This window comes from Prinia subflava (assembly GCF_021018805.1).
Source record: "Prinia subflava isolate CZ2003 ecotype Zambia chromosome W unlocalized genomic scaffold, Cam_Psub_1.2 scaffold_39_NEW, whole genome shotgun sequence".
NCBI lineage: Eukaryota > Metazoa > Chordata > Aves > Passeriformes > Cisticolidae > Prinia > Prinia subflava.
In genome coordinates, this window is record NW_026960613.1 from 1,705,932 (window position 1) to 1,722,875 (window position 16,944).

The 16,944-nt window shown below is 40.1% G+C and overlaps 1 protein-coding gene across 1 annotated transcript in view; it reads right to left on the reverse strand.

Annotated features, from left to right (window-relative positions):
• Nucleotides 1-265: 265 nt before the first annotated feature.
• LOC134565212 (transportin-1-like) overlaps nt 266-16,944 on the reverse strand; it is a 105,765-nt gene continuing 89,086 nt past the window's right edge. Inside the window, exons 24-25 of the mRNA XM_063424698.1 lie at nt 11,313-11,455; nt 266-5,704 (exon numbers count right to left, since the gene is read on the reverse strand). Of these exons, the coding sequence (XP_063280768.1) occupies nt 11,348-11,455 (108 nt within the window). The 3' untranslated portion in view covers nt 266-5,704; nt 11,313-11,347. The remainder of the gene's footprint in view (nt 5,705-11,312; nt 11,456-16,944) is intronic.

The window sequence follows — 16,944 nt, forward strand, 5'->3', positions numbered from 1 at the left end:
AGAGCAGTTACCAGTATCACCCCATGAACATTATTTCAGTTCAGGTAAACCTCCTATGTCTACATTTATCAGCCCCCAAGTAGGATAAAACATCTAAACTGACCTTAACTTATCCAAAGATCATTTTCATTCACAAAAAATTAAAATCCTCCTTATTCAAGAGACTCCAGAATTTACATGTGTGAACCAGAAGAGTACCCTACTGTCAGACAAAACACAAGCTGAACACATTTTCATCTTTCATTAAAAATTGGAATGCAGCATATATATTTTAACAACTTTATTAACATAGTGAAGCAGTGATTGGCATCCACATCTATTATGTCACATCATACAAATGTAGATACAAAATTACTACAGTACAATATATATTCTCTGTATGATTTAAAATATTTGGTGGTCCCAAAAACTCTAAAATTCAGCAAGCTATCAAAAATTAAAACAATAATCTATTTAAAATGAAGTTCTGTTAGCAAATAGGCAGACTTAAAGAAATATCACTCAATTTAGTACAGTTTGAAAGGTTGCAGGAGGATATGTTTGAAGGATACATTCCAACATTGTGGCAGACACAGAAACATCAGTTTTAAAGCTTTCAAGCAAAACTCATACAACCTAAGTTGTCAGCAGAAAGATCAGTCATCTTTAATTTTAAATTATTTTCTGTACTGCATCCAACTGAAAATTTTAGAAGTGCTCAGTATTAGTAAGTCAGCCATACATAGCTACCTATTTCTTCCCATGAAAAAGGAAAGAATTACACTCAGGATTTCAACAGCCAAAGAAACCTGCTTATACCCATCTTTTTTTCCTAATAATTTTCCCACAAAGACCACCTAGGTCTTCTCAGTTTTGTTGTTCACCCAAAGTAAGGAATTAGATACCTTAGGTGAAAGTAGCACAATAGAACCAGCTTATAGAAAACTGACACACTATAAGCACTGAATTCTTTGAGATGCAGACTTGACTTAAAAAGTATAGTGTAATACCAGACAGGGATCCATCTTTTATAAACATTTTAACTGCCCTCACAAATACATTCAAGTGAGTATCCTTATTATTTTAGGAGAATATACTCTACAAGGCAAGCAACAAGAGTACTCACCTCAGAGTTTTCCATTTAAACTACTTATCCAAAACTGGCTTGCTCCAACCATTATGTGCAAAGAGCAAGCATCAGTATCAGACAAAAAAAAAGTAGACTGATGGTGCAAGTCATTCTGCTGAATGCATAGGTGAGTGAAATACACAGCTACTGATCAAGCTTTACTTACTCAAGATGAGACTACTGGAAATATGTAATATATCACAAATATGTATGCAAACCACATCAGCATCTACTTCAAGTAACTGCAGGATGTTTTGCAATTTACAGCAGTCATTTCACTGTAGAGCTTAACCTTTATCTAAGATAAAAAGTTACTCTTTAGACTCTGTGTAGAAGCTTTATGCATTTATGCTCATAAAAGAGAGAGAGCATCAAAGCAATTCGAGTTAATTTGAAACTTCTTTCCTTGACAAAATCTGAAAGAAAAGATTTCTAACACAATGTTACATTTAAAGCATTTTTCAAAAAATATTTCAGTTGTTTGAATATGGATGCATTCTCCTCAAGGGAAGAATATTTTTGCACTTTTATCTGTTAATACTTTCAATATGAAACAACAGGTGAAGCAAAAGTCATTATTGTCCAACAGTAGAAGGTTAATTTTGAGTAAGTTTAAGACAGAGGAGCTCCATAATATAAAATACATAAACTGATATAATTAAGACACATTTTTATGTGTGTGTTCTGAACAAAAAGGTTACAAGAGTATTCACCTGAGATAAAGCTAGTATTTGAATATTTCTAAGTAGCAATGACTTTCACTTGAGTAAAACTACTTGAAGCTTTAAAATATACATTTTATTATTATACAATAAATGCAGTATAAGTAATGAAAATTGATGTTTACATAAAAGTCCTAAAAAAACCCCCACCAAATCCACAGTCTATCATTAATTCTAGTTACAAAACCTATGCTGCTTCATAACTTTTAGAAATTATAATTATTATAAGTTTTAAACTCATTCTTCCAAAATTGATCTTTTGAGTACAAGCTTTAAGGAGCAATAAACAAAAGCATAAGAATTAGCTCATTACAATTTAAATATATACATATTCAGCAATTTAGAAAATAATCACGCTTTGAAAAAAAATTATAAAATTGATTATATTTTCTTGCCCTGCTTAGAATAATTAACTATTCTAATCAGTTTTTCCTAAATGAAGAGTTGTTTCCTGAATGTATAAAGAAAAAAAATTTAGTATTGAACGTATAATTTCACAGCAATTTAGAACTGCCAAAAAGATGCATTTTAAAAGGATTTTAAATATCCTTTCTGTTATCAGCTTAGGTTGATCAGCAGCTTTTCTTCACTCTGAATCCTTCAAAAAGGTAAACTTAAAACAGGAAAAAGACATATATAAAAAACAGTAAACAGTGACCTCCTGAGGCTCCTAAAACAAAACTATTCAAGTAGAAAATCTACACCATTACTTAGCAGCGGCTATTTTTGTAGCTTAGCAGACTAACAGCACTTTATTCAGTGTGTAAGGAGCAAAAAAAGCTGTACATTTAGCATGCCAAGTGGCAGAAACACTGGAATGTAACACTCACAATTCTACCAGTATAAACTTTCAGTCAACATTCAAGAACTGTCAAGCCTACACTACAAGAATTTAAATGCTTTTTATTTATCCCATGATGCAATAATTGAATTATAACTGTTAATGCTGATTCAGAACTTTTCTTGCTTCAGATCAGACTCTAAATGGCTTCTGCAAATCTCTGCACTATATTATGCATTAGGAATATAGTTTATTTGCTTTAAAATATACCACAAGGGAACTTACTGATACAACAGACTATTTTGTCAGTACTGTTTATTTCTTCCTTGAATTATTTTCTTTGCTGTTATACCAGATCAGTTCATATCTGTATGAATACCTATTAAAATACTATGTACAAAAGCAGTATCCTAAGGTAATGTGAGGTGAAGTGGGTTTATGTGGTTAAAGGGGCTTTCTGAAATTTAAACAGTTTAGTTAAACCCAGATTTTAGCTGCAATGGTACAGTATTATTTAGGTAGGTTTTCTATTCTACAATTTGTTTTAATGTCACTTCTCTGAAACTCTTCCCTAATAATCAAATGCACTCAAAACTATAGCAAATTTGTGTCTAAAATAATATCCTATTGATTTTTTCTTCTTCCAAAATTGATTTCCAAGTGTTTTTAGTGACTAAAACTCGTATGAATTTTCTTCAGTGCTATTAGTTAAGAAAGAATTTTCTATTTGCTACCAAAGCAATGTCATTTGAAAGGAAGTTATCACATGCAAATTAGACCAAATTGAATAAATACTATGTACTAGCATTAGTGAATATACTTCATACAGTACATGTTCAAACTATTTTTCAGGTATAATCCATTCATATTTGCAAAGCCACAAAAACCAAAAAAGGACGGGGTGGAGAGTGGGACACATTTAAAATGTGCATGCTAACACCCCTCCCTCCAAACTCTTAAAACAGCATAACAGCATTTATAAGTCCACAGTCATACAGCTCAAACTTCAGTGCAATGGCTAAATCATTTAGCACTCAAAGAACAGAACCATGCAAAGAGCAGCAAGTTCTTAAAAAATACCACAAAACAACTGCAAAAAAAAACCAAAACAAAAAAAAACCCACCAAAACCAAAAACCAAACCAAACCAAAAAAAACAAAACCCCACAAACAAACCACAAAACACCAAAAAGAAACCAAAACCCAAACTGTTATCCAATATCCAACTTTGCAATGCAAAGGTGAGAAAAGAAATCTGTAAAAAGACTGTTATGGCTTAGTTTTGTATTGCAGGTTAATAATGTAGAACTTGAAAAATGGAAAGGTGCAGTTTCACCTCTGACCAGCACAGCTAAATCTCTCCATTTTCCTTTAAAATCATGGGATACTCTTTAGGCAATCTAAATAGAGACTTGCCATTTTCAGATAAACGCAAGATCAAGTTTACCAGTTAGGATTTCATATTCACAGTACATAAAAAAATACACATTGAAAGAAAAGTAAAGGATTACCTTAACAAAGATTTATTCACAGGAATACATGTAAGTAGAGAAAAAATGAAAAAAAAATCAACAGAAAAGCTAAACAAATGAAATTAAGAGGATCCAGACCAGCTTTCACTCTAGCTTTAAACTTCCACCCTAGTCCATTTAATTATATCACAAAGGGCCACCAACACATGCCCATACATTATAGATACCCTGCATTACATCCACTAACTTAAACATCTCTAAGTTCATGCTGTGAACAAAAATTAGGCATAAAAAGTAATACAATGAGTGGGAATAAACACAAATATAGCAATTGTCATCAACTTCTACAATTGTCTTTATGTGCGAATTAACATTTATGCAGCCTTTAACGGGTCTTACCATGTAACTCCTTTTTAGAGATTCTGCTAAAAATCACTAGCATATAACCATGCAGAAAGCACATCACACTGACAGCACAGAGGCAAATATTTTGCACAGTTATATCAGCTTTCCACATTGTGCAGGTTACACACAATACAATATGAATCTTAATCTTAACAGATCCTAAAAAGGTATTTCAAAAAGGTATTTCAAGGCTTAGTTGTTAACTACAGTACGTTATAACTATATTCTTAATAAAAATAAGATCCACAGAATCTCAGAAAAAGAATTTTAACTGCAGGGCTATATTGAATTGGTAAACTGCAACATACGACTGGTGTCACATAGGTAAATGTATACCAATTTCACTCTGTGATGTAAGCATGCTACTTTCCCACTAATTTAAATTACCTCTGATCACTATGAGCCAGAATGCATGCCTGAACCTTAAACTGCATGTTAAGAATAATGCCTTACTCTAGAAATTAAAGCTAATTAATTACAATAACCAAATGATGCTACTTCAACTTTTATAAATGCAAAAATTTAGATGTGAATCTTTTCTTTGATTTATCCCTTCCCTTACTCCAAAGATGAAAGGAGTGACTCATTTGCAGATTGCAGGTTTCTTCATTTTGTCCAGCTTAACCTCTATTAATTTATGATGGGGTTTCTATATTGTACACTGCAAGTGCCTGCTCCTAATACTGACACAAGCTGCCTTTTAACTGTACTAATTTAATTTGAGTTATTCATTAACATGCAAATTATCTAGGAGTCCCATTAAGCAGGATAAAATAATGCAGAAAATCCTTACTTTAAAAAAACAAAAGAAAAAAAGAAAAAAAGAAAGCCTTTTACTGTCTGTGACCTCCATTTGTAGGTTTCCTTTATTGTGCGTAAAATAGTTTTCCTCTTTATGTATCCCTATGGTTCAATTGTATGGTTCTTATTTTGGTACAATTCCCCACAATAATCCAGAATGTGCTGTTTTGTTAATAGACTTTTTTTCTTCTTCACATCCAGTGCAGAGTTGTAATAGGAGACTATTTCCACCGACAAAGGCTCCAGATGTTAAAACATTTCCCAACATTGACTTAGTACAGCAACACCTCCCTCCCACCCCTCCCAGTAGGGTTGGGACTGTACTGTATTCCCTACTGGTTTACCCTTCCCCCCAGCAAAGGGTAACATTTTCCCTGGGTGCAGAGTCTCCCTCATAGTCTCCCAGACTGAAGGACCTGTAAAAGGAAAAGAGAGAGGCATAGTTAAATCTTATCTTGAACCTTAACTGACAGATCAGTGCATAAACAAAGAGCATTTTGCCTTTTTTATGTGGTAGGTGCCAACCCTTAATGTAAAAACAAATTTAAGCCTAGATTTTCCCTTTTAAGAAAAGAGCCCATTTGTACCAAATAAATTCATGAAATAACACCATATACTTTAAAGGTAGACTGACAATTCCACTATTGTGGCTTAGATTTAAGATAAAAGCAGTCCTATATATTCTAACAAGCTTGTGACTTTTTAGTACAAGATTATGAAGGAGTTTGAGAAAGAACATCAAAGATATCTTCTACTAACCTAACAATTTAACTTTTAGGTGGATTAAACAAGATGTTTTGTACTGCAGAGACACTATGGCTGAGACTAACTGCCAATTTTACCACTTTGGAATCCGCTCCATTAGGATGAAAAAAACCACTTATTTCAGAACTAAAATTCCCTAATTTATAAATATGTAAGTGCTTGAAAATGGTTTATTTTTTAACCCATTGATCAGCTAAAAATATAATTCAATTTTTTATGTCACTGACTGACAAAACTCAGGCTGACTTTTAAATAGTTGTCCATTCAACAATAAAACAGAATTGCATGATTCACTCATAATTTCAGCACAAAAATTCTAGAGCAAGTATCAAATTTATATAAAGACTGAATGAATAAACTTAATTTGCCCTCTTTTTCTGGGTAGTATAATAATGTCTTCACAGTATCACACTACATGTGGAAAGCTTGATTTATAAATTGTGAACAAACAGCATACAAAGCAAGGTAGTATAAGAATTGAAAGTATTCTAGAGTGCACAGTCACTGTTCTTTTCTGAAGTTGAATCATTCTCCAGACAGAACTATAACAATTGTGAATTGGTGCATAAAGTGGAACATCAGCATGCACAAAACATCGATGTCTACAGTCAAGAAAATCATAGATTACATAAAACACCAGGACTGCTGACATCTGACGGGATGCATTTTTCTCAGAGGGGAAAAAGGGTTTTTGCACTGGAGTTAGTGGGGCTCACTGATAGAGCTTTAACTAGACTGAAATGGGGAAAGGGACAAAACCAGGCTTGCCAGAGATGATCAGTGGAATGGCACACTCAAATCTGAGGGACTGACTGCCAGTGAGATTCTTCAATCTGCCACACAAGGTATGGGCTACAATGAACCACACTTGAAATGTTTCTGTACCAATGCGCACAGCATGAGGAAACAAGCAAGAGGAGCTCAAAGCCTTGGCCCAGTCCCTGAGCTATGGCATCATTGTGTCCTAGTTTTGGCCAGGACAGGGGTAATTTTTAACAGTAGCCAGCAGGGGGGCATGGCCAGACCCTAATGGTATTTGATACCATCTCACCTCACTTGTGAAGGCCTCACTTATGGAGGAGGAGGGACTCGCCTTCTCCTTTCCAGTGGCAGGTGAAACGATCCAGTATTGTTTGACTTTATATGTAAATCATTTCTTTGTCTTATACCTTTTGTTATTAATAGTTGGTATTACTGTTTCCTTATCTCGTTGCTGTTTCCAGAAAATTGTTTTTATCTTGACCTGTGATTTTCACCTTTTTGTGCCTCCAATTCTCAACTCCATCCCTGGTGTGGGAAGGGGAAGGTGAAAGGGGAGGAGGGAGTGAGTGGCATCTACCTTGGAACAGCCTTGGTAGAGGCACTGAATTGAGGAGTACTATTCATAATCCCCAACACAGTGGCATAAGTGAAACCTGGTGAGATGAGTCCTATGACTGGAGAGCCATGTTGGATGGTTACAGGCTCCTCGGGGGGATAGGCAGGGCAGACAAGGTAGGGGGTGGCACTGTATGCAATGGACAAGCGAATATAGGGAGCTTGCAGTTGGCAATGGCACAGTTGAGAAACTTTGGGTAAGGATTAATGGACAAGCAAATAATGTGGATGTCATCAAGGGAGTCTACTATAGACCACACAGCCAGGACAATGACACCAATCATAGAATCATAGAATGTTAAGGGGTTGGAACGGACATTAAAAATCATTTAGTCTCAACCCCCCCTGCCATGGGCAGGGACACCTTCCACTAGACCAGGTTGCTCAAGGCCTTATCCAGCCTAGTTTTGAACACTGCCAAGGTTGAGGAATCCACAAATTCCCTGGGCAACCTGTTCCAGTGTCTCAACACCCTCACAGTAAAAAAATTCTTTTAAATATCTAATCTAAATTTCCCCTTTCAATTTGTACCCATTGCACCATGTCCAATCATTACAGTTCCTGACAAAGAGTCCCTCTTTGGCTTCCCTATAGGACCCCTTCAGATACTGGAAGGTTGCTATGAGGTCTCCACAAAACCTTCTCCAGGTTTAACAGCTCCAACTTTTTCAGCCTGTCTCCATAGGTGAGGTGCTTGAGTCCTCTAATCAACTTAGCGGCCTCCTCTGGACTTGCTCCAACAGTTCTGTGCCCTTATGTTGGGGACTGTCTTGGTTTGGAAAGACAGGTCAGGGAAAACTGGAGTTTCCCTTGCAATGGAGAATGTAAAACCCCCTCTCTCCAAATTATTACAATTTTGCAATTAGGAGCTTTCAGGCAAAAATATGGGAATAGGAATAACAGTTTTTTACTAGGAATATTAAAAAATGTAAATGCAGTAATACAAAAAAACAAGCAAGCAAACAAACAAAAGTCCTAGAAAACCCTGATGGAGTCGGGAATACGACCTGACACCCTGTTGGTCAGGGTGTTTGAAGCAGTCCAAATAAGTCCTCATGGAGTGACAGATGTGGTTCTGTTGAAGTAGAGATGATCCTGTAGACAGGTTCAGGGGTGGTGAGATGAGTCCAGTCTTCCTCCGAGAATCCAGTGCAAAAGAGGATGCCTGGGGTCCCTGTGTCCCCATTTTTATCTGGGTAGGGAATGGTTGGCTCCTCCCCACTGGGTGGTGCATCTCACAATGGCATGATGTAATGTGTCATGTCATTGGTGAGCCTTAATGGCCCATTAAAAGAAGATATTCCCCCCAGATGGTGGACAAAGTTGATGAAAGAGATAAGAAACACTGCCCCACCTGGTTTTAACAGCTGGTCTATTATCAGAAGGCATCCACCCTCCTCCCCCCTGGAGTTACAAGAGATATAAAAAAACCCAAAACGATTCCCCAACTGCTTTCTACGGATGAAATCGAATATACTTTTTTTTTTTAGTTACAAAAACCCAAGATAGGGACAACAGAACTGTACGCAAGGGGGGGGGAGGGTCGCAAGAGCAGAGTAGAAGGGAAGAGTCACCTCCTTCAACCTGCTGGTCGTGCTCGTTTGAATGCAGCCCAGGATTCTGTTGATTTTCTGGGCTGTGAGAACACATTGCCAGCTCATGTTGAGTTTTTTATCAACCATCACTCCAAATCCTCTGCAGGGCTGCTCTTAATCACTTTGCCCAACATGTAGATGTGTCTGGAATTGCCACAATCCAGGTGTAAGACCTTGAACTTGGCCTTGTTGAACTTCATGATGTTTCCACAGACCCACCTCTCACACCTGTCCAGGTCCCTGTGGATGCCATCCCTTCCCTCCAGTGTGTCTATCCCACCACACAGCTCAGTGTCATCAGCAAATTTGCTGAGGATGGCCTCAATCCCACTGTCCATGTCATCAACAAAGATGTTGAACAGTATTAGCCTCAGCACCAATTCCTGAGGGACACCACTCATCCCTGGTCTCCATGTAGACAATGAGCTGTTGACCACAACTTTTTGCATGTAGCCATCCAGCCAGTTCTTTATCCACTGAGTGGTCCATCCATCAAATCCATGTCTCTCCAATTTGGAGACAAAGATGTCATACAGGACAGTGTGAAATGCCTTGCATAAGTCCAGGCAGATGATGTCATTTGCTCTGCCCTTTTCACCAGTGCTGTGGCATTACTCTGGGAGTTAATGAAAAACACCTCAAGGACAAGTCATGGGTCACAGCCAGCATGGCTTCATGAGGGGAAAGTCCTGCTTGTAAGACTTTATTTCCTCTTACAACAAGATAATCCACCGAGTTGACCAAGAGAAGTCTGTTCGGAATTTCAGTAAAGCTTTCAATATTCTCTCACAGTATCTTTCTGGACAAAATGTCCAGCACACAGCTGGATAAACATGCAATGGGTGAAAAACTGGCTCATGGGTCAGGCACAAAAAGTTATAGTAAATGGGGTTACATCAGGCTTCTGACCAGTGACTAATGAGGTTCCGCAGGGCTTCATCTTAGGCTCATTGCTCTTCAACATCTTGATAAATGACTTGGATGCGTAACTTGAAGGGATACTAAGATTGCTGATGACACTAAACTGGGAGGACCTATTGACTCCCTCAAGGGCAGAGAGGCAGAGAGGCTCTGCAGAGAGACCTTGACAAATTAGAGGGCTGGGCAATCACCAACCATATGGAGCTTAACAAAGAAAAGTGCCACATTCTGCACCTAGGACGGGGCAACCCTCCATGTACAGACAAACAGGAGAACAAGAGGCTGGAGAGCAGTAACGCAGAAAGGGACCTGGGGGTCCTGGTCAATTGGTAGTTGGATGTGAGTCAGTAGTGCCCTGGCAGCCAGGAGGGCCAACCATGTCCTGGGGTGCATCAGGCATAGCTTCACCAGCCAGGCAAGGGAGGCGATTGTTCCACTCTGCTCTGCACTGGGGCCACCTCACCTCAAGTGCTGTGTGCAGTTTTGGGCACCACAATATAAGAAAGATATAAAGCTGTAAGAGATAGTCCAAAGGACGGCAAGGAAGATGGTAAAGGGTCTAGAGGAGAAGCCATACAAGGAGTGGCTGAGGTCACTTTGTTCAGGGTGGAGGAGACAGAGGGTAGACTTCACTGCAGTCTACAGCTTCCTCATGAGGGGAAGAGGAGGGGCAAGCACTGATCTCTTCTCTCTAGTGACCAGGGACAGGACCCAAGGGGATGGCCTGAAATTGTGTCATGGGAGGTTTAGATTGGATATTTGGAAAAGGTTCTTCACCCAGAGGGTGGTTGGGCTCCCCAGGGAACTGGTCACAGCACCGAGCCTGCCAGAGTTCAAGAAGTGTTTGGACAATGCTCTCAGGTATATGGTATGATTCTTGGGGTGTCCTGTGCAAGGCCAGGAGTTGGACTTGGTGATCCTGATGGGTCTCTTCCAACTTAGGATATTCTATTGTTTTATGATTAACATAACATTCTTTATTCAATTCCAAGGTAATATAGTATGTGGTTATGAATGTATTTAACTTCTCATTGCTGGTGTCTTAACAAACTTGCTTTCCTATTCTAGGGAAATATCTCTGCCTTAGACCACATCAGTCATCTACTAATTCATAAGGGAGCCTGCTACTTTAGTATGATGGCTTAAGGGTTATAATAATAGTTTTGCTTATTAAACCTAAACAGGCACATTGTTACACCTACATTTCCAACCTTATATTGATACACTACTGTGTGTATGGAAAGGTAGCTGTTGCATGATATCTGAAAAATTTTAGTCTAGTGAATTAATTATGTTTCATATAATGTAAACAGGGAGGAAGACTTGTTATACAGCTCTGTTCAGCAAGGAAGATTTGTGTGCTTACCTCCAGTTATGGGACTGCAGGCACAGTGCATAAGGTTAAACTCCATAGTAAGCTGCAAGGCGCTCTTTTAAGGGAAGAGGAAACTGGTCAGAGAAACGCCTCCAGTTCTCATCCCCAACTTGATTTTTAAATCCATGAAGAATCTACAAATGAGAGGAGGGTGGGAAATCAAGATAATCATTAAACAGTAGATACACGATCATTATTTACTAGCAGCATATGCAGTAAGCCATTAACTGCTGGATTCTGCATCTGTCCATTTGAATTTCTCAGTTTAATATTTAAATGGTACTAAGAGAAAAAGGAAGTCCAGGAAACTTCCTAGCCTGGTTCGGCCTTTGGACTGCTATTCATTGCTTGTCCTCCGTGCAAGTGGCAATGAAGTCACAAAGCGTAGTTCAAGGGTGATCAAAAGAGACTTTAAGCCCTTGGGATGGTTGGTAAGGGAAGCAGGAGCACAGGTTATTTTTCCCTCTGTTCTTCTAGGTGCAGGAAGTGACAGTGAAAAAACCAGATGGACCCAGTCTACTAATGCATGGCTCCATGACTGGTGTTACTGCCAAAATTTTGGTTTCTTTGATAATGGGATGGCCTACATGGCACCTGGCTTGCTGGATTCAGATGAGATTCATCTTTCTCAAAGGAGGAAGAGGGTCTTGGGTCAAGAGCTAGCAGGGCTTATTGACAGGGCTTTAAACTAGAATATGATGGGGGAGGGGGACATGATCAGGTTTAACATTGATAAGGTGTGGGATGCCATGCCATCTCACTCATAGCAGACAGATGCTGGAGCCAGCAAGAGGAACTCAGAGGCTGAAGAAGGATCAAAGGCCAGCAGGAGAGAACCTGAAGGGCAGCACAAAGGAATTCCAGACACTCCAGACAAAAAGTCAACTTCATCTGGGGCCCAACATAAATGCCTCTATGCCAATGTATGCAGCATAGGGAACAAACAGGAGGAGAAAGACTATAATCTTATTGGAATCACAGAGACATGGTGGGATGATTCCTATGACTGAAGTGCTGGAATGGAAGGATACAGGCTCTTTATGAAGGATAGGCCAGGGGAGATGAGGAGGGTGTGTTGCCCTCTATGCCAATGACCATCTAGAGTGCATAGAGCTCTGCCTGGGGATGGATGAAGAACTGACTAAGAGATTGTGAGGCAGGATTAAAGGGAGGTCAAGGACAGGTGACATTATAGTGGGGGTCTGCTACAGGCCACTCAACCAGGAAGACTGAGCTGATGAGATTTCTGAAGACAGATAGGAGTGGCCTCACATTCACAAGTCCTGGTCCTCATGGGGGACTTCAACCACCTTGACATCTGTTGGAGGGACAACACAGCAGGGTACAGGCAATCCATAAGGTTCCTGGAATGTGTTGATGACAACTTCCTTCTCCAAGTGAAAGAGGAGTCCATGAGGAGAGGTGCTATGCTGGACCTTGTTCTCACCAACAAGGAGGGGCCGGTGGGGAATGTGAAGCTCAAGGGCAGCCTTGGCTGCAGTGACCATGGAATGGTGGAGGTCAAGATCCTTGAGGCAGCAAGGAGGGTGCACAACAAGCTCACTGCCCTGGATTTTAGGAGGGCTGACTTTGGCGTCTTCAGGGATCTGTTTGGTAGAGTGCCATGGGATAGAGCCCTGGAGGGAAGAGGAGCCCAAGAGAGCTGGATGATATTCAAGGATTGTCTCCTCCAGACTCAAGAGCAATGCATTCCAACAAAGAGGAAATCAGGGAAGAACAACTGTGTGGATGAACAAGGAGCTCCTGGACAAACTTAAACACAAACAGGTAGCTTACAGAGGGTGGAAGCACGGAAAGGTAGCCTGGGAGGAATACAGAGAGATTGTCCAAACAGTCGGATAGCTAAAGCCCTGATAGAATTAAACCTGGCCAAGGACATCAAGGGTAACAAAAAAAGCTTCTTTAGGTCTATCAGAGATAAAGGAAAAAAATGGGGAAAATATGAGTCCACTCAGGAAGGATATGGGAGACCTGATTACACAGGACATGGAGAAGGCTAAGGTACTCAATGACTTTTTTCCCTCAGTCTTCTCCAACAAGTGTCCCAGATACACTGTTCAAGTTGCAGAAGATGAAAGCAGGGATTGAGACCAGGTTCAAAACCATTTAGGGTACCTGAAGGTGCACAAGTCCATGAGACCTGATGAGATACATCCACTGGTCCTGAGGGAACTGGCCAAGGAAGTGGCTAAGCCACTATCCATCATATTTAAGATGTCATGACAGTCCAGTGAAGTTTCCCCTGACTGGAAAAGGAGACACATAAATCCCATTTTTAAAAAGGGAAATAAGGAAGTCCCAGAGAACAACAGGTCAGTCAGTCTCACCTCGGTTCCAGGCAGGGTCATGTAGCAGATCCTCCTGGAAACTATACTAAGGCACATGAAAAATAAAGTGGTGATTGCTGACAGCCACCATGGCTTCACCAAAGGCAAAACAAGCCTGAAAAATTTGGTGGCCTTATATGCCTTATATGATGAGGCTACAGTAGTGGTGGATGAGGGAAGAGAAACTGATATCATCTACCTGGACTTGTGCGAAGCATTTGACACAGTCTCACATTACATCTTGGGCTCTCAGCTGAAGAGACGTGGATTTCATGGGTGGACCACTCAGAGGGTAAGGAATTGGCTGGATGGTCACACTCCAAGTGTGGTCAACAGCTCAATGTCTAAGTAGAGACCACTGACAAGTGGTGTCCTCAGGGGTCAGTGTTGGGACCAGCACTGTTTAACATCTGTGTTGGTGACATGGACAGTGGGATTGAGTGCACCCTCAGCAAGTTTGCCAATGACACCGAGCTGTGTGGTGGGATAGACACACTGGAGGGAAGGGATAGCATCCACAGGGACCTGGACAGGTGTGAGAGGTGGGTCTGTGTGAACCTCATGAAGTTCAAGAAGTCCAAGTCCCATTGCCCATGGGAATCACATGAGGTTTAAAAAGACCAAGTGCTGGTGCTGCACCTGGGTTGGGGCAAACCCTGGTATCAACACAGGCTGGGTGATGAACAGATTGAGAGCAGCCCTGACAAGAAGGACTTGGGAGTGCTGTTGGATGAGAGGCTGGACATGAGCTGGCAATGTGTGTTTGCAGCACAGAAAGCCAATTGTATTCTGGGCTACATCAAGAGGTGTAACCAGCAGGTGAAGGGAAGGGATTCTGCCCCTCTGCTCTGGTGAGACCCCACCTGGAGTATTGCATCCAACTCTGGGGTCCCCAGCACAGGAAGGACATGGACCTGTTGGAGCGAGTCCAGAGGAGGCCATCAAGATGATTAGAGGGATGGAGCACCTCTCCTACAAAGATGTGCTGAGAGAGCTGGGGTTGTTCAGCCTGGAAAAGAGAAGTCTTTGGGGTAATCTAATTGCAGCCTTCCGGTACCTGAAGAAAGCTGGAGAGGGAGTTTATACAAGTTGTGTTTGTGGACAAAAAGCTTGAGATGACTCAGTAATATGCACTTGCAGCCCAGATACCAACTGTATCCTGGGCTGCATCCAAAGCAGTGTGGCCAGCAGGTGGAGAGAGGGGGATTCTCCCCTTCTACTCTGCTCTCCTGAGACCCCACTTGAGTATTGCATGCAGCTCAGGGGTCCTCAACACAAGAAAGATGTTTACCTGTTGGAGCAAGTCCAGAGAAGGTCACTAAGCTGATCAGAGGGCTGGAGGCCCTCTTCTATGAAGACAGGCTGAGAGAGTTGAGGTTGTTCAGCCTGGAGAAGTGAAGGCCCCAAGGAGACCTTAGAGCACCTTCCAGTACCTAAAGAGGGCTTATAAGAGAGCTGGAGAGTGACTTTTTACAAGGACATGGAGTGATAGGACAAGGGAGAATGACTTCAAATTGAAAGAGGGCAGGTTTAGATTAGATGCCGTGAAGGTGATGAGACACTGGAACAGGTTGCCCAGAGAAGTTGAGGACTCCCTATCCCTAGAGGTGTTCAAGGCCAAGTTGGATGGAGAATTGAGCAACCTAGTCTAGTGAAAGGTGTTTCTGGCTGTGGTGGTAGGTTGGAACTAGATGATCTTAAAAGTCCCTTCCGACCCAAACTTTTTTGTGATTCTATGATTCTAATGTCTTTCCTAAAGGAAAAAACCACACCATTTCAGATAAATATATATTCTATATAAATATACATATGTGTACATATGTACTTTTAATGTCTATGGTCACAACACAGAGTTAGGCTAAGCATTTTGTCAACTGGCAGTTTATATGTTAAGATTACTGAGTTCACATTATTTTTTTTTTAAACCTGTAATATGCTCTCAGAGGAAAGCTGAGCCAGAACCACCACCAGCATTTGACAGAATGAATGCCTGTCAATTTCTTGCAAAAAAGAAAAGTATCCTGTGAGAGCTGTGTTTTTTCCATGGAACCTGTAGAAAACTGTTACTAAAAAGGAAGCTGTTAAAATCTTTTGTGTTTTGAAAGAACAGGGATCCATAGCATAAGAGGGAAAAAAAAACCCCAAATCTACAGCTTTCAGTCTGGATCCTCCAATGTAATAAATTAATTGAAAGCTACAAAAATGGAATGACACTGTCAAAAAGGTCTTAGTATTTTAGCTCCTCTTAATAGAAAATAATGCAGTCTCTAAAGCTTCAGCTTGTTTTTCTTTTTTAAACTCAAGGGTACTCAGTTGTGGAACAGTCTATCATGAAAACATCCTCACAAAAAATGCAATGTCCAAGTTAAAGCTCATGATACTGAGTCCACCTTCAACACAACTTTCTCAAGCAGATCTGTTCTTAAACAGCATGTAGTAATAATATTACAGTGTCACAAGTTAATTTACTGCTTTTGTCCCTGAAAGAGACCTTCCACAGACAGATTCACCTCTCTTATCTAACCCAAAGAGTCTGATTTGCCAGCTGCCAAGAAAGTATCAAAAAAATCTAAGAATGTTCAGGAACAACAAAAGGAGCACTTTTAAAATTTATCTTACATGACAATGTTAGCAACTGAGCTTCAGTTACAGTATTCAGATATCTTGCTTTTATAAAATGTGATACAATTAGGGTATACATCAGATCTCAACACTGGCAGCTCATGCACCTTTGCTCTTGGAAGGAGTATTTTCTCTCTTAGCTCTAGTGCTCCAAAACCAACAAACCAACCAATCCACCTCCCCAAAACCCAAACACTATCCACTATCAAGAGAAAGACCTCGGGGGACTACAAATTTTTTTCTCATTATTTCTAAAAGGCATAATTATTGGTGGAAAATATGTAACTGGACTACAATAATCATGTATTTAACTAACATAAAAACTCATTCCAATGAGGAAATCATCTAAAAAATTTGTATGCCATCACTTGAAGAAAGCTTTATCTCTGTCCTTGCTTGGCAAAAACCACAAAAAAAAAACACTTTAAAAAGCAAGGATGTCCTTATGTCAAGTGACCAAGAAACACTGTGTCTACTTTGAATGCATTAGATCCCACGTGAATATCCTGGAAAGAATCTGAAAAAGAGGAGCATAGCTTATTGAAGCAAGTATTGAATGCTGAAGGACCAGGACAGAAACATGTACTGAAACTGCTTTGGACAACTATCACAGACAGCATCCTGGACTTTCTTTTAAGCTTGTATTTCCTGTT